The following is an 18,912-nucleotide window of genomic DNA, read 5'->3' as shown; positions in this document are numbered from 1 at the left end:
CTGGATGGCCATATTATGAACTTTTAGTTTTATCATCATGCTACTGAATTACCAGAGAAAGTAAAGCCATTGAAATACAGTATAACAGGAAAGAAAGTGATTAATTATTTGTTTATATGCATCTGGGATTCATTATTAACCAAATATGACATAAAAGGTGGAAGTGTTAATTTATATAAGGTAATTCCATGTATTGCTGGTTATGGAAATTGTATTTCACACTGGAAAGTGACACATTGAATAAGAGATTGGCAAGACTTCTGGAGTGCTAGGGAAAAGATTAAGAGTTGATATGTAAAAAACAAATTCACAACTGAACCAGCAGGCCACCAGCAGAATCAGAGAATCATAGAATCAACCAGGTTGGAAGAGACCTCCAAGATCATCCAGGCCAACCTAGCACCCAGCCCTAGCCAGTCAGCTACACCATGGCACTAAGTGCCTCACCTAGTCTTTTCTTGAACACCTCCAGGGATGGAGACTCCACCACCTCCCTGGGCAGCCCACTCCAATGCCAATCACTCTCTCTGTGAAGAGCTTCCTCCTAACATGATGTAGGAAAAACAGTAATATGAAAACTGCTCCAGAGATGAGCCAGTAAGGATTTGTAAGCTAGTCAGAAATACTGAGCAACAACATATTGAAGTCAACACCCATTAGAGCAAAAGATTAGAAATGCTCCACCCACCTATGTGCCTTTTCTTTTCTTTTTTTTAATCATCTCTGGAAATATTTCATAGAATGGTTTAGGTTGGAAGGCACCTCAGAGCTCATCTGCTCCAATCTCCCTGCCATGGGCAGGAACACAGTATCACAGTATCACCAAGGTTGGAAAAGACCTCACAGATCATCAAGTCCGACTCTTTACCACAGAGCTCAAGGCTAGACCATGGCACCAAGTGCCACGTCCAACCTTGCCTTGAACTGCCCCAGGGATGGCGACTCCACCACCTCCCCAGGCAGCCCATTCCAGTGTCCAATGACTCTCTCAGTGAAGAACTTTCTCCTCACCTCCAGCCTAAATTTCCCCTGACGTAGCTTGAGGCTGTGTCCTCTCATTCTGGTGCTGGCCACCTGAGAGAAGAGAGCAACCTCCTCCTGGCCACAACCACCCTTCAGGTAGTTGTAGGCAGCAATAAGGTCTCCCCTGAGCCTCCTCTTCTCCAGGCTAACCAATCCCAGCTCCCTCAGCCTCTCCTCGTAGGGCTGTGCTCAAGGCCTCTCCCCAGCCTCGTCGCCCTTCTCTGGACACGCTCAAGCATCTCAATGTCCCTCCTAAACTGGGGGGCCCAGAACTGGACACAGTACTCAAGGTGTAGTCTAACCAGTGCAGAGTACAGGGGCAGAATGACCTCCCTGCTCCTGCTGGCCACACCATTCCTGATGCAGGCCAGGATGCCACTGGCTCTCTTGGCCACCTGGGCACACTGCTGGCTCATGTTCAGGCGGGTATCAATCAGCACCCCCAGATCCCTCTCTCAGCCAGACACTGCAGCACAATGTTTGGTATGCTCAAGACAGTGTAAACCTTCCAGGAGACAAACAGCTGAATTTTATACCAGCTGGAGCCTTTGTATAGTTTTCACATTCAGCTTGAGATGCAATGAGCTGTGATGATTGAATAGATGGCCTCTAATTAAAATGCCCCAGAACACTAACCCAACAGGGAACAAACATGTATGTGAAAACAGCAATCTCACAATACTGTCCTAAATGAGAGTGGTTTTGTTTGTTTGTTCGTTTCATGCACAGAATGAGATATATTAATTTTTCTTGATGGACTTCTAATAGTGTCCCTCTTCAACTTTTAACTTTGATTTTCATTTGCTGTCTAGTTCTGTCTAGGACTTGCCTGTCAGACTTTTTTTTTTGGGGGATGGGAGATTGTGGCTATTTGGAAGATGGGTTCTGAAGCAGACTTTGTTATTGCACAATTGTTCAAAGGTCAAAGAATGGAATGGATTGGAAGGGACCTCTGGAGATCATTCAGCACCGTCCCTGGGGGTCTTCAAGAAAAGACTGGATGAGGCACTTAGTGCCATGGTCTAGTTGATTGATTAGGGCTGGGTGATAGGTTGGACTGGATGAGCTTGGAGGTCTCTTCCAACCTGGTTGATTCTATGATTCTATGATTCTATGATTCTCTTCCAAAGCAAGGTCACCTAGGGCAAGTCATACAGGAACACATCTTTGTGAACTTCCACAAATAGAAGGGGAGGAGAACCTCCCCAAACCTCTTCATGATTGTCTCCTTCAAACCTGCTTCAGCTGCCCCGGACAACTCTCTTCCCTCCTTTGCTTTTTGATCTTTGGCTACTGTAGCTAAAACAGTTGCAGATTGTTCCCCTCCCATCGCTAAAGGTTCTCACTTGCGCCAAAGCCTCCGTATTTTCCAGTCAGCTTATTTTCGAGCCTTTACTGACACTGTGTGGCTGGGATAAGAATAGCAGTTTTGCTTAATGCTTCTTGAATTCTGGCAGAAAAGCAAAGCATCAGCAAGCAGTAAGACAGAGTTTTGGGACTAGGATTGCTTAATAACCACTAGGGGGAAAAAAAAGGAAAGCTGTACCTTGAAATCTGGCTTGTGTGTTTTCTTTCGTAGCACAGTTATTTAAGTGTAATAGTAAAACATAACGAGCAGGTATTTAAGTTCTGGTAGAGTTCTAGCAGTCAGGAAAACAAGGCACATTCTGGGCACCTTACTCAGTTTCTCTCACATTTCTCTCCAGCTTTTATTCTTTATTTTTAAAATTCTGATCCTCTCCTCAGATTATATTAATGCATGTGTCCCTCCACTTTCTTCCTCTCTCCTGTTTATAGAGGGAACATCAAAAGTCTTGCCCATTATGTTAAACTGAGGCTTTACTCAGGATTGTTTTTACTTTCAGAATTAGTTTTGTTTCATAGATTTTTACGCAGATGCCTGAAAAGATCAGTTTGAGCCACTATGTTATTGTGCCCTGTGTAGGCATCTGGTTAACTCTGTGGAGTTTCCCAAGTATGTTAGGAAGGCTGATGCTGAACACATCTCTTTGTTTTGAAGTATGCCTAGCTGAGAATCTTTAGTACCTTTATCACTTTAGTGTTATGCAGGAGCTCATTTCCTCCACTTGTGTATGGAACCACCTGATATCATAGCATCATGGAATCAAATAATTGTTTCTGTTGGACAAGATCTTCTCAAGTCAGCCCAAGACCACTATGGCCATTAAATCACGTCCTGCAGTGCCATCTCCACATATTTCCTGAACACCTCCAGCAACAATCATAGAATCGTAGAATCAAGCAGGTTGGAAGAGACCTCCAAGATCATCCAGGCCAACCTAGCACCCAGCCCTAGCCAGTCAACTAGACCATGGCACTGAGTGCCTCATTCAGTCTTTTCTTGAACACCTCCAGGGATGGTGACTCCACTACCTCCCTGAGAATAGGCATGTTTGAAGGAGTTAGATGTTCTGACTTATAAAATACTCAGCAGCACAATCAAACTATTTTTCACACCTATAAAATGATAGTTTTTTAACCACAGGTTAGAGAATCTTTATTGGTGATCTGTTAGATATGCATCAATGGGGCAAGGTCCTACTTGTGTTTCCTCCTCTGGGCGAGCACCAGGAATCATAGAATCATAGAATCAACCAGGCTGGAAGAGACCTCCAAGATCATCCAGTCCAACCTAGCACCCAACCCTAGCCAGTCAACCAGACCATGGCACTAAGTGCCTCAGCCAGGCTTTGCTTGAACACCTCCAGGGACGGTGACTCCACCAACTCCCTGGGCAGCCCATTCCAATGCCAATCACTCTCTCTGCCAACAACTTCCTCCTAACATCCAGCCTAGACTTCCCCAGCACAACTTGAGACTGTGTCCCCTTGTTCTGTTGCTGTTTGCCTGGAAGAAGAGACCAACCCCCACCTGGCTACAGCCTCCCTTCAGGTAGTTGTAGAGAGCAATGAGGTCAGCCCTGAGCCTCCTCTTCTCTTCTGAAGAAATTGCCTGAGACTAATGGTTAACCTTGTACTGCAAGAGTCTCAGAAGGCCATCGAATCTGGAATAAATATATTAAACTACCATTCTGTTATTTTATAGCCTTCTGTGCTTTTGAAATAAGTGACAGCAAACCCTCACAGCCCTGTTTATCCTTTCACTAAAGGAAAACGTTACCAGTGTTCCCAGAGACTGAAAACAATACTGCAACCAGCAGAGGGCAACGAGGTGAGGGGAAAAGCTGAGTTGCTTTTGGAATAGTTTCTTTTCAGAAGCTGTTTTCCACTCAAACTCCCTCTCCTTACCCACCCCCCCCACCCCCCCCCACCCCCCCCCCCCCGCGCCCTTACATTGTTGTGGTAATATGTAAGCACAGTAATTAAGATGCTCTTGTCTATGCTGCAAAGAATGGATAAGACCAAAAGGAGAAACACTCGAGAATGGAAAGAGAAATCTAAAGTAACAAACTATATGGCATTTCTTTGCTTGTAGAGTATTGCTTTTTCCACCTTACAGGTGCCTCTTGCACCCATAGACTGGAATTCAAAGGAATTCAGAGCTAGTTTCTATATGCTGTCTTTCTTGCACACTCCCTGGGTATCAAGAGAGATAGCAGGTGCTGGAGTTCACCTGAATTCTGCCAGTGTACTGTGGAGTGTTTAGTACAGCTCTAGGAATTAGGAGTCCAAGCTTCTTATTCTGTGTCTGCTTTACTATATGGCCTTGAGCAATTTCTGTTCTACAGTTCAATTTCTTTGCATCAGAGATGAAAATAGTTAGTAGTATGTTCTTAGCTTTCTGGGGTATCATGAGGTTTCATATGCTCATCCTGATAGAAAGCTTAGAGTACAAGATGCAGAATGCTACGAATTGATTTCTGATACAGTTTGCTGCTAATGAGATTGGCCTCACATTTTTTAACTTGATGTTGTGCCAGGGTAGGTATAGGCTGGATATTAGGAAGAAGTTCTTCACAGAGAGAGTGATTTCCCATTGGAATGGGCTGCCCAGGGAGGTGGTGGAGGCACCATCCCTGGGGGTCTTCAAGAAAAGACTGGATGAGGCACTTAGTGCCATGGTCTGGTTGAGTGGCTAGGGCTGGGTGCTAGGTTGGCCTGGATGATCTTGGAGGTCTCTTCCAGCCTGGTTGATTCTATGATTCTATGATTCTATGTATTTCTTTTACTAGAAGTAATGTTTCTGTGTTTTCCCCAAACATGTCTGTACAGGTATGGGAATAAACCTTGTCAAAAATATACATCTCTGCTTAAACCTTGCACCTTTAAGACATCTTAGGCTGAAATGTGCACCACTGACATCTTAGGATGAAATGATGTACTTGTATGAATTGGGTAGACTGCAGGAGTGTTACAAATATAGCATGAGAACATAGTAATAACTCCTTAGACCTCTAGTAAGTTCTTAAATGAGTATTCCACTGATTTTGATCTCTGCACTCTGACCACAAAGGCACAACCCAGTCTGAAACATGTCCAGGGAACAGCAACAAAGGATAGTTGCAGAGATTCTAAATGTGATTGGAAGGGAAAAAAAAACCCAGAGTTCTGAAGCTGCACAGTCTGAAGAGAAAACTGAGGAAAGATTTAACATCAATCATTTTATATGTGAAACATTGCTGCAGGGAAAAAACTTAATTCTTGCCCCTGTGCAGGGAGTTGGGGGGGGGGGGAGAAGTTACATTAAAAAGGTGCATATCAATAGGAGCATATAATCACTAGATTAGAAATTAAAGATTTGTTGTGTTGGTTGGTTTGTGTGTGTGGTTTGTCATTGTTGCTGGTTTGGTTTGGGGGGAGGGATTGGTTGGTTGGGGTTTTTTTGGGGAGGTTTGTTTGCTTGTTTCTTGATAGGGAGGATAGTTAAACACTGCAACACCTTTAAGAAAGGCTTGATATGTTCAAATGTAGTAGATTTGGAGATGTAAACTTGCCAGCAGTGGCTTAGTGGTAGTCTTGCTGTACTTGTGTTGGTCTAAAGACTTAAACAAGAAAAAAAATTGTGGAATGAAGCAATGTATTTTATTAGATCAAGAGATACGGCTGGAAGATGGACACAAGCTTTCAAGCACACTGTCTTTAGGATCTAAAAAAGCTTCTCATCTCAAGATTTTATAATCCTTCAAGTCTGTGTGCTTTTTTCCCCCAGCTGTTTTATCTAGGTTAGGGGAATGGTTTAACTCTAGCAGATTCTTGGAACACAAACCCTATGAAGAGAGGCTGAGGGAGCTGGGGTTGTCTAGCCTAGTGAAGAGGAGGCTCAGAGGGGTCCTCATTGCTGTCTACAACTCCCTGAAGAGAAGTTGTAGCCAAATGGGGGTTGGTCTCTTCTCCCCAGGCAACCAGCAACAGAACAAGGGGGCACAGGCTCAAGTTGTGCTGGGGGAAGTCTAGGCTGGATGTTAGGAAGAAGTTGTTGGCAGAGAGAGTGATTGGCATTGGAATGGGCTGCCCAGGGAGTTGGTGGAGGCACTGTCCCTGGAGGTGTTGAAGCAAAGCCTGGCTGAGGCACTTAGTGCCATGGTCTGGTTGACTGGCTAGGGCTGGGTGCTAGGTTGGAGTGGATGATGTTGGAGGTCTCTTCCAACCTGCTTGATTCTATGATTCAATGATTCCATGTTAGATTTGGGTAACCTTGTGATGACCCTTCTAACTCTAGCATCCTGTGATCTCTTAAAAATACCTACACTAAGCATAGTGCAGCTTAAGGAGACTTTGAATCTTCATCTGCATTTGTATGATAAATAAATTATTGCTTACAGAAGAACCTTTGATGCACAATGAGTTGTGCTGTTTCCTTACAGGAAGTGTTGTGGTGTCTCTTGAAAATGTTGTGCATCAGTTTTTAGAGGTTTTTCAGTGATAGAAGCTATTGATTGCTACAATCTCTCAGGGGTTTTTACTTCCAAAGTTACTTAAAAACTTATTTTTAGACCAGCTTCTCAGACTCAGTTTTGGTATTTAAAGCCTACAAATTAGAGCAACCACATCGCAGGACTAATTTGCCTCATTTCTGAAAGCCTTTTAAATTGAAAAAGAAGGAAGAGAAAAGTTATAAAACAAGCTGTAAAGGCCTATCTTGTAAAGTGTCTGCTACATGCTGCTGTTGATCACAGTAATCATCATCAAGCATACACCACATTTAAAATGGATAATGATTAATACTGCAAAAATTATGTGTAGTTACTTACTTCAAATGACAGTTACAGATTCTCTGCAGATGCAGTGAAAATATTATGCCCAGAAGCATATTGGAGTCGTCGTCCCTGGGGCAGTTCAAGGCAAGGTTGGATGTGGCACTTGGTGCCATGGTCTAGCCTTGGGCACTGTGGTAAAGGGTTGGACTTGATGATCTGTGAGGTCTCTTCCAACCTTGGTGATACTGTGATACTGTGTGATATTTTATCACGTTATTGTTATCTTGGTGCAGTTGACAAGACTTCATGTGGTAACACTTTGAATGAAGCATCACACTATGACAGGAAAATCATGAGCTTTTACAAGTGTAGAAGTCCATTGCCATAGGCTGGAGCCAATGCATTGAAATATACATGGAGAAATTTGTGTGAGTAGTTAGTGAAGATAAACTGCTTTATGTATCAGAATGTTTTACTTGCTGTGGTCTGTGGAAAGCTATTCCTCGTGTACTCAGCTTGTCTGTTGGGAACTGGCTGAAAAATGGGGGGCACGAGCCCCCAGAATCTTGTACAACCAAGCCTTGGATGTGAGGTCTGAGCATTGGAGCTGCAGTAAACCACAGCGCTGTGTGTGAAGAAGCTCAGAGGAATTTGTCCTTGAGCCTCCTGATAAACATCATCTGTGGGACTGTGTCCAGATTAGGAGGGAACTAGGAGGAAGATGCAAATTCCAACCTGATGTACCTCATTGCATGCTGGGTGTGCTCACTTTTCTCACCCTAAGTGAAACGTATGTGCTTTGTAACTTGAAGCCTGATGCTCTCAATAAAGAGTTGGATTGCTTGGATAGCATAGCTCATATTGAGTCGTCTCCTTGCTTTCCCATCCTGTCCCCTATTGTCTCTACAAGCTTCCATTCCAAAGGAAAACACACGAACTACATGCTCAAATATTCTCTGTTAAACATAGGACACAAACTTAATTCTGTTTTCCTGTTGAAATATTCCTTAAGTCGTTTCCTTCTCACTGACTTGTCGTTCCAAACTCAGTTTGTATTGCAGTGTGGAAGAATCATCACATGAGGACAGTTACCAACTATTTCATAGTGAATCTTTCTCTGGCTGATATTCTGGTCACAATTACTTGTCTTCCAGCAACTTTAGTAGTTGACATCACAGAAACGTGGTTCTTCGGGCAGCCTCTCTGCAAAGTGATTCCCTACTTACAGGTATTATTTTGACTGTCTTTGTGTACACTTCATCCATGTCACAAAAAAGAGGAAGAATAATAGCATTTCCCTACCAGTGATAATCTGGCTGAAGGTCTGCCCATGCTACTGAAATAGGTATCTCAAGGTACATGCTTAGAGAACTGTTGCAGTTCTGAGTATACTGTTGGGTACATATTGTTCTTGGTCATAGGATCATAGGGTGTTAGAAGTTGGAAGGGACCCAAAGAGATCATCGAGTCCAACCCCCATGCCAGAGCAGGACAATCCTATCTAACACAGATCACAGAGGAACACATCCAGACAGGCCTTGAAAGGCTCCAGAGAAGGAGACTCCACAGCCTCTCTGGGCAGCCTATGCCAGTGCTTTGTGACCCTTACAGTAAAGAAGTTCCCCCTTGTATTGAGGTGGAACCTCTTTTGCTGCAACTTACACCCATCCATTTGATCATAAAGATTTGGCTAATGCACTTTCTGGAATGTCTGAAGATCTTCAATTTTTTACTTTTTTTTGGTTGTTGTTTGTTTGGGGGTTTTGTTTGTTTGTTTGTGTTTTGTTTGGTTAGGTTTTTTGCTGTGTTTGAGTTTGTTTGTTTGTTTTTAATTAACAAGGGATATAAAGCAATAAAAATGTCTATAAATAGAATTACAATCATGTGTACTCTGTGTGTGGATCTCAACAGCTTCATAAGGGTCCAGGACAGAGAATCCAAACTTCTGAAGGAAATTCAGGTTTTCATACACGTTTAGTGACTTACTTAGTGACTGACTGGATGTTAGGAGGAAGTTCTTCACAGAGAGAGTGATTGGCATTGGAATGGGCTGCCCAGGGAGGTGGTGGAGGCACCATCCCTGGAGGTGTTCAAGCAAAGCCTGGCTGAGGCACTTAGTGCCATGGTCTATTTGACTGGCTAGGGCTGGGTGCTAGGTTGGCCTGGATGATCTCTGAGGTCTCTTCCAACCTGGTTGATTCTATGATTCTTTGCTTTCTTTAGAATTAGTCAAAGTATCCAGATTCACTGGGGTCCCATCAGTCTCTGTGCCCTAAGCAGTATTTACCACCACTCATTTACCAGTGGATTTAATTGGCTGTGAAATTATTTGCATCAAAATGATTGACAAATGCCTTTTCTAAGCATAGCAAGTTACATGAACTGATTTGGCATACTAGAATGACAAATGCTTATCCTTCCAGTCAAGAGATCAATCAGAAGAATTAAGTAGAGCACAGGATGTATGCAGGTGATCAGTTCTGTGCTGTACAGCAGAAACTTGTGTGGTGGAAGAGGCCCTTTTATCAAGGGCAACAGCTCTCTCCAGCAGCTATGTTCTCTACCTGGTGCAATCAAAACAACACAATTCTTTTCCTGAGCCTCTGTTCTAGTGGAAGAAAACATGAAGAGAAAGTGAAATGATCACCTAGTGTACAGAGCAAAAGATTAAACCCAAAGTGATGTTATTTCCTATAGTGAATAAAAGGCAAAATTACTTAGTCTGCCTGAAGCCAATTGTTGTTTATTTGGGTTTTTTTTTGTTGTTCATGAGACCCTGATTTTCCATTGCTCCTGTGAAAACTGAAAAGGCAAAATGATTGTGCTGATACCCAAATAGAACATAGAAAACAAACGAACAAAGTTGTTCTACACAGGAAAAACAAAAATCTAATTAGTTCTCTAGTGTTTTAAAAGTAGTTTTTCAGCTTTGCAAATGTTAGGTAGCATAAATTTGCTCTTTCAGAATCTGACCCTGCTACACTGCCTCAGTTTGGGTAGCACCTTAATCTGTGAAGTGCCATTTAGGACTGCAGCAGATGAGGATATCTGTTGCAATTCTGTAAGAAGAGATCTTTGAATAGATTTCTTTATTTTTTTTTCCCCTGGGAATATTTTCTACTTTATAATTGCAGATAAAGAGATAATTACATTGAAAATAGAAATCAGTTTTAAAACTCTGGGGGAGGGAGGGGGGGAATCTACAGTAGATAATTTTTAAAGCTCTGGGAAAAAAAAAACCCAACACATTTAAATTTACTTAATATTTCCTTTTCTTTAGACGGTTTCAGTCTCTGTGTCTGTACTAACACTCAGCTGCATTGCTTTGGATCGATGGTATGCAATTTGTCACCCTTTGATGTTTAAAAGCACAGCCAAGCGAGCAAGGAACAGCATTATAATCATCTGGATTGTGTCCTGCATCATAATGATTCCTCAGGCTATTGTTATGGAGTGCAGCAGCGTGTTCCCAGGATTAGCCAACAAAACCACCTTGTTCACAGTGTGCGATGAGCGCTGGGGAGGTGAGTGTGTCATTGGCCACAAAGACTGAACTTGAACTGCTGTTAAGTAATAAGAATATCTGGACACAGTAATATGCATCAGGTTGTATAAGCATATCACGAAACAGTCCTAACTGTACAAGCTTTCCTAGAACTACTGTTTGTCAAATGCTGTGCAATAATCCTGTGGGGCTTTTTTTTCTCCTGTTTTCATTCTTGTGTTTGGGTTGGGTTTGGGTTTGGTTGTGGGGGTTTTTTGGGGGGGTTGTTGTTGTTGTTTTCCTTTTTGGTATGGCTAAAACCTTAAGTACATTTGAAACCAAGTTTAAATGAATGGTGCTGGCTTGTATGCTGACCTTGTTAATGTTTCCCAGAGGGTAGAAATGTTCTCTCCCTTAAATGCTTATGCTTATGTAATTCTGTGATCGATGGACAGTGCAGGTTTACAAAGACTTCAGTGTTTAGCCTTAAGAAATAACTACATGAGGACAGAATTACCTGAGCTTTTCTCTGATTGCTGATCTATGACTCATCTTTATAGATATCCCAAGACTGTGATGCAAACTGCATGTCATTAGAGAATTTGCAAAGGTGTCATCAGTGAATTTGCAAAGGTGTCATCAGTATGGGGCAGAGAGTTGGTCTACAATTTGAGATTTGTCACAGACAAGATCATTTGAATGGCTTTGTGAATGTAATCAGTTACAAATTATCCTGCCCCCAAATTGCAATTCTGCCTTTCCTGGTTAACTTTGAATCCTCCTTGTTCCGTATCTGAATTTAGTAAGAAGTCCTAAGGGTTGCCAAGGAGTAACTATGTCTATTTTGTCCTTCTTCACAGTGAGTGGTATTAGCCACCCACCCAAATGGTTGATACTCAACTCTGGTGGGCCTTGGCATAACTCCAAAGCTAACAGAGGGTATGAGTTACATGCTGTGACTCTGACACTGGATATAATGGCCATCGGTAATACCATTATTCACACACTGGAAAATAAAGCCAAGTTTGCCAAAATATATATCTAGGAGGTGTCTGTTTAGCAGCCTTGAGTCAGACTAAAATGCAATCAGATTCTCTCCTAGAGCTGTCTCTGTAGAAGATTCCAGTCCTGTGAACAATTAAGATAAAATACAACTGGATCACCTGCACTTAATTATCGTGATAGATTATCTTGAGCAGCTTGAACTGCTGAGAGCTCTTCCATGTGCTGTTTTGGAAGTTGCTCCCCTGCTAATGGCCTCCACAGGGCCACCAGGGGATTAATGAGAAGACATTGGCTGTCACATTCCCTATTCTTTATCTATTGCATCCCACTTAGTCTTCTGGACAAGACAAGGAGGCAGAGATGGCCATTAGCTAGCTGGCACTCGTTGCATGCTAAGACATGCTGGAGGTTTGGAGGTTAGAGGAAGTGTCTGCTAAATAATGAATATTGTACTTGGTGTTCCATTGGAGAGGACACATCTGCTCTTTACTTCCAGTATTCTTCCTTCATCTGTGAGCAATTTAATATCCCACTCTGCTGCTGGAGGCTTCGGTATTTATGTGACTATTTTCTTTCACAGCATTCACTCCAAGTACAATCTGTGTCCATTCAATTTGGCTGTAGAGCTATTTATCCATCCCTTCACCACTTCTAAGTTAGTTCTGCAGCAGAAGCTCTTTTAATAAGCCTAGGAGATGAAAATTGTGTAGTAAATAAATTAGGGATTTAGGAGAGCATTTCATTAGAGAATTTAATCTCAGAATTTCCAGATCTGCCTTGGTCACTTTTTGATTCCTAACAGGAAAATGTTTCTTTTGAACTACTCAGTTTGTGCTAGCTTTGGAACTGTTTTAAAGAGAGCCTCTCATTCAGTGCTGCACTGAAGTAGTCCCAGAGCACAGATATGCCTGAACTGAAGCACCCCTTACACAAAGGTTAAAAAAAAGCTTCCACTTGTTTGCAAGACTCTGCTCCTAAGGGGTCTATTTGTCCAAAATGAAATTTATTGATCTTCAGGGTATCCCACGAGCTTTCATTTGGACGTTTAAAGAGGCAAACAAGGGTATAACAAAGACATATTTGTGCATAGAATTGGCGTTATTTTGAGTGTGTGCCTTCAGAAATGAAGTGCAAACACCCCCACATTTTATTTATTCTTAAATTTATAGTGAGCACAAAATGAAACAGTTTGACATTAAAAAGTCATTAAAGTTTTGTTTCTTTTCATTTGACTAACAGACACCAATCCTGTTTTTATCTTGTTGCTTTTTTAATGAATTCTTCTTCTCATGCTAATGCTCCATCATCGCTAGTTACTTTGGTGGTGAGTTTTATCTACCCATAAAATGAATCTCTTCCACTTTCTAATAATAGCTTATCATAGTAACTTCAGAGAAGAACCTTTCTATGAGTTAAGTTACAAGTAAGTTGCTCAAATTGTGGAACTATTAGTAAATGTAGACTGCACAATGTATTATCAATGAGGAGAAAATATAATACATACTCCTTAACATCCCTTTCAGACTTAGGAGAATACAGAGTCATTAGCTAAAAACAAAATAAATAAGATTAAACATTCTATTCAGTTGAAAATACCTACAAATAACCAAGTTAGGCCAAAGCATAGAAGAGGCAGTTTTTCTCATGAAAACTGGGGTTTGAAATCATAAAAGTCCCAAACCAGAAGAAACGAAGAACATGGATAACAGGACAGCAGCTTGAAAAGAACAGTGAGCCTTGAGGACAGAAGAAGCAAAAAAGAACTAATAGTTTGCTGATGATAAGGAAAATAGTCAAGGGTTTTTGTTGGATTTCAGTTTGTCTTTTTTGAGTATGAGAATACTGAGGATTAAAGAAAGCTAAAAAAGGAATTCATGTTTGCAAAAATAAGCTACATTTGCAAAGAGGAAATGGGGACATAAATACTGTGTGCACTCAAGAGAGCCTCAGCAAATCACACAGGAAAGTCAGTTTACAGGAAAGGGGATATATTTGAGTGTTTACTGCTTTGTTTAGAACTGCATATCATTTAGGTTGTCAAAAATTAGGGTCTGATGAAATCTTGTACACCGTATGTCCCAGGGATATTAAACTATACATTTTCAAGGTTCTGCCCATAAACAGAGGGTTGTTACTGACATTTTGCCAAGCAGATTTGGAAATCTACTCTAATTCTGGGAACTCAGGGCCACTGAAACATCAGGTGCTATAGAGGACTAACAAGAAGCCATGTCCAGGAAAATGTCAGAGACACCAAAGCAGGAGACAGCACTACTCATACATAGTTTCAGCTACTGAAATCCATACAAGTCTGATGAGCATCTGGAAGGAAGGTCTAATCAGCACTGTCACACTTGGGCTCCTTAACAGTGAACAAATAGTGGCCACTCTGACTAATAAGATTTCAAGCATGCTGTTGGAGAGCTGCCAGTGACTGCAAACAGAGCAATAGTTCAGCTTGAAACAGGGTTCAATTTCTTTTTAATTGCTTCTGGCATTCCTGACTATAAAATCCATTGCCAATTCTAGACTGGGTTGTTGTTTTTTTTCCTCATTCTGAGAACTGTCTAATAACAATATTTTATTTGGGAATGCAGAAAGATCCAACATGTGACCTACGCAGGCTCACTTAAGGAGCCAATGTTGGCCACAGTTCTATAATAGTCTGTAATTGCTATGTGCTGATCTTGATGATAAAGTGCCAAAATAAAAGAAACTTATACTAAAATGAGTTCACCATGTGTCCAAGTAAGCTAAATGTATTGTCTTGGAGTTGTTTATACAATGAACATTAGCCAAAGTGCATCAGCCAATCCCTTTGCAAATGATAAAAAGAATATGGAGATAATCCTTTCCCAAACTACATGGCTGAATGGAAACAAAGGGAAGGCTTCGTATTCCATTTCCTCTTAGGCTACTCATAAAATACTACAAACCCACATTGTCTGAATTCTGGATAGCAAATAGCTGGAAATTCAATTAATACATAGAGGTTTATATATCCTGTTTATTGACGTGATCAGAATTTAAAGGAAAACTTGTGGGACATATACTGTAGGAGAAAGAAGTCAGAGTAATGCTAATGCTGAAATCATGCCTGGCTTTTTCATGAACTGGTAAACGTAATAGAGCAGGTTTGAAAAAGTAATTTTAGTATTAGCTAACTGTAAGTACTCTCACATAGGTGCTGGAACATGTCCAGAGAAGGGCAACAAAGCTGGTGAGGGGCCTGGAGCACAAATCCTATGAGGAGAGGTTGAGGGAGCTGGGGGTGTTTAGCCTGGAGAAGAGGAGGCTCAGGGGTGATCTTATTGCTGTCTACAACTACCAGAAGGGGCATTGTAGCCAGGTGGGGGGTGGCCTCTTCTCCCAGGTAACCAGCAATAGAACAAGGGGACACAGTCTCAAGTTGTGCCAGGGTAGGTATAGGCTGGATATTAGGAAGAAGTTCTTCACAGAGAGAGTGATTTCCCTTTGGAATGGGCTGCCCAGGGAGGTGGTGGAGGCACCATCCCTGGGGGTCTTCAAGCAAAGCCTGGATGAGGCACTTAGTGCCATGGTCTGGTTGATTGGATAGGGCTGGGTGCTAGGTTGGCCTGGATGATCTTGGAGGTCTCTTCCAACCTGGTTGATTCTATGATACCATTCTGCAGCTTTCCAGATGCCTTACACACTGGCAAATAAAACTTTCTATGATAGGAGCATGGTTTGGAAGGGGATGTGTTACGTGGTTGGATTTCCTCTATTATGGACACCTGCTTCCTAACATCCTTTGTTATTAAGCTTTGTTCTGAAAATATACTTTTTATAATGGTGACTCCAAAACTTTATAGATATCTTCCTGAGACACTGCAATCTGAGAGCACATTATTGAGGCTCAACAAATTTGATAGTCTTGTTGGTTTTATCTGTTCTTAAGGATACTGTCAAGGCTACCAGCTTCGTCATATACTTATGGCTTAAGGGAATATTTCATTTGCTAGACATCAAAATCTCTTGAGGCTGGGTTGATTTCAGTTTGGTGACATATGTGTGTGTGTGTATATGCATGTATGGATGGATTTACAGAAACACAGTAACATTCTGGCCAAACTCTAGAAGCTGTAGTTTCAGTCTTCCTCGTGGCTTCACTGAACAGCAGCCTATGAATGGAACAGAGAGACAAGAAATAGTGTTTTTAAAAGTTTAAATTTGTTTAATAACCCCTGGAGCAGAAGTCTTGTTCTAGCACATAGACCCTTTTTTAGGTGAAGTTTGATTACTCTACCATATGACTGCTGCTAAGTAGGAATGCTAATTTCAACCTAGTATGGTCCCCATGACTATGTTTGATTTTGTTCCCTTCTCACTTTTCAGTAGAAGAGTGGCCAGTGATGTAAGAATCAGTAATTTCTTCTTAAGGAAATGGTTACTTCAGCTAAGAATGATCTCCCCCTGTCCTGAAGCCCACTTAAATGACCACAGAAGGCAAAGACAGTTTTCTACTCTTCTGCTTGGCAGCTGATATATCACCAAGACCATAGACTGATTGATATTCTCATTCAAGGAGCCTGGAACTCACTCGATAGATGAATGGTATCCTAAACCAGCCCTTCCTCCTTCTTGCTGCTGGGATTGTCAACAGCTTTAAAGCCTTTCTTTGGCTTGAGAAGCTAAACAGAGTCATGATTCTTAGGGAAAAGTTCTCCAAAGGGCTTTGCCCTGGGTGAAGGAGGGACAGGTTTCCTTTGATGTTTAGCAACTGGCACTTTCCAGGTGGCTAAACTTCAAAGGCTAACGTTGGGATCTTACTCCAACCTGGCCCGTCAGTTCTTTGTAGATAGCTAGGCTCATTTAATGTTTCCCTTTACTTGGAATGCTAAATTAGAAGCCATAAACTCCAGATGGCCTTTTAAATATGTACCATCCTTCTACCTGAAAGGGGCCTGGATGCCTGCAGAGCATTGATGAGGCAGGTGTCACCTCCTTTGGAGCAGAAAGAATATATTTTCAGCTCTGACCTCCCATGATCCCAGTAAGTCAGGTTACTTCAGTTTCTCCTTAATCTCTCCACCCATGAAGCAAGCATGTCAGTATTTTCTTGCCTAACAGGACTCCTGTGAGGCTGCATTTTCTGGAACACAAAGCAAATTTGAGATCACCAGCCAATATACACACCCAAGTTTCACCAGTTATAAAAAAACCCCTTGCACCCATTTTCCTGCCTCCCTAGAGGACATTGGCAAGAGCTAGTAGCTGCAGCTGCTAACTGATAGTTGGTAAGCTGGTTTTCTATGGGATCTTAGTGCAAGTAAGGACACAAATGCTGTTCATCTGAAGTTTTGCTGCTTTGATCAAATGTCAATGCCAACATCTCTACTACTGTTTCTAGCAATAAACGTGGGCTGGAGTTTGCTATAGCAAATTTCTTTTTCCTTGCTAGTGAAGTTTTTCTGACTGGTGAACAAGATGGCACTTTCAGGCCCAGGACTGAGTTTAATATTATTTGAGTCTTGTTTTGAGGGTGAGCCTGAAGTTACCTTGATAATGTACTCCTTTCTGTTATGGGAATTATGGCCCAGATCTTTGTATCTGGCTGGATTCTATGTTCTTAAAGGTTTTTCTCAACTGAAATGGTTCTATGGTTCTGTGATCTCCTTGTCTCTCAGGGATCCTTCTGGTATGCAAAGGAAGCTATTGTTTAATAGGGACCACAATCACAGTCACTTGAGGATGCAGAAAATAAGTTTGATTCACTAATGTTTTGATCTCATGCAAGGTTCTCTTTTCTCCTTCCTTCCTTCCTTCCTTCCTTCCTTCCTTCCTTCCTTCCTTCCTTCCTTCCTTCCTTCCTTCCTTCCTTCCTTCCTTCCTTCCTTCCTTCCTTCCTTCCTTCCTTCCTCCCTCCCTCCCTCCCTCCCTCCCTTCCTTCCTTCCTTCCTTCATTCCGAAAGTTAACAAAGTACTTCTTTTTTTTTAGTCAAAATGCAATGTACAGAATTGCCACTTAGGGACTGCAGAGTTTCTTTTTGGCTACTTATTGTCTCTCTCCATAACATTCATTCCTATTCTGAGACCATCCCTAAATGTTAAGTTGTAATTATTACCAACATTTGGCAATAGCAAACTACACCTGATGATGTGAAAGCGAAAGCACTTGGTGCTGTAGTCAATATTTTCTGGTTTACAGGTAAAATCCTGTGCAGTTTACCTAGGGAAACGTAGTAGCCTTTGCAGAATTACAACTAAAGATAGTTACATAACCTGACAAATGCATCAAAGATGAGGTAGCTTGGATAATTAGTTAGCTATTTTTAGGTAATGAAATCTTATATCTGTCACTGATTTAATAAAAACCCAGAACTTCTTAAGGCTTCAAACCTAAAGCAATAATGTGATATGGAAGAAATAATGTCACAGTATCATCGGGGTTGGAAAAGACCTCACAGATCATCAAGTCCAACCCTTTACCACAGAGCTCAAGGCTAGACCATGGCACCAAGTGCCACGTCCAATCCTGCCTTGAACAGCTCCAGGGACGGCGACTCCACCACCTCCCCGGGCAGCCCATTCCAGTGTCCAATGACTCTCTCAGTGAAGAACTTTCTCCTCACCTCCAGCCTAAATCTCCCCTGGCTCAGCCTGAGGCTGTGTCCTCTCGTTCTGGTGCTGGCCACCTGAGAGAAGAGAGCAACCTCCTCCTGGCCACAACCACCCTTCAGGTAGTTGCAGACAGCAATAAGGTCACCCCTGAGCCTCCTCTTCTCCAGGCTAACCAATCCCAGCTCCCTCAGCCTCTCCTTGTAGGGCTGTGCTCGAGGCCTCTCACCAGCCTCGTTGCCCTTCTCTGGACACGCTCAAGCATCTCAACGTCCCTTTTAATGTGATACAATAAGAGATGCTTGAGATAAAAGCATGTTTATAATAGAAACAGAATCTATACAGAAGTGATTAAAAAATCAATCCTGACCATAATATTATTGGATACATCTTCTGTTATAACCTGTTATGTCTGAAAAGTAATTGCCTAAGTATGTGACTCGCTTGTCTTAAAGTGACTTTGAAATGTACGTTAAAGTGACGTTGAAATGTATGTATACTTAAATGTACTTTTCTTGTTCAAATTCACTTTTCAGCTGAGTTGTACCCCAAAATGTACCACACTTGCTTTTTCCTGGTGACATACATGGCACCACTTTGTCTTATGGTGTTGGCCTATTTGCAGATCTTTCGAAAGCTGTGGTGCCGCCAGGTAAGTCACTTAGCGTTAGCTCTGTTTGCTTGCTGTTGTGACTGTGTGCAG

General features: G+C 41.9%; 1 protein-coding gene across 1 annotated transcript in view; it reads left to right on the top strand.

The window, feature by feature from the left end:
* Nucleotides 1–18,912, top strand: part of HCRTR2 (hypocretin receptor 2) — a 40,233-nt gene that overhangs the window by 9,396 nt on the left and 11,925 nt on the right. The window contains exons 2-4 of the mRNA XM_064146773.1: nt 8,191–8,369; nt 10,422–10,665; nt 18,746–18,861. Coding sequence (XP_064002843.1) covers nt 8,191–8,369; nt 10,422–10,665; nt 18,746–18,861 — 539 coding nt within the window. The remainder of the gene's footprint in view (nt 1–8,190; nt 8,370–10,421; nt 10,666–18,745; nt 18,862–18,912) is intronic.

This window comes from Pogoniulus pusillus, chromosome 7 (genome assembly GCF_015220805.1).
Source record: "Pogoniulus pusillus isolate bPogPus1 chromosome 7, bPogPus1.pri, whole genome shotgun sequence".
Taxonomy (NCBI): domain Eukaryota; kingdom Metazoa; phylum Chordata; class Aves; order Piciformes; family Lybiidae; genus Pogoniulus; species Pogoniulus pusillus.
This window is presented reverse-complemented; position numbering and strand designations above follow the sequence as displayed.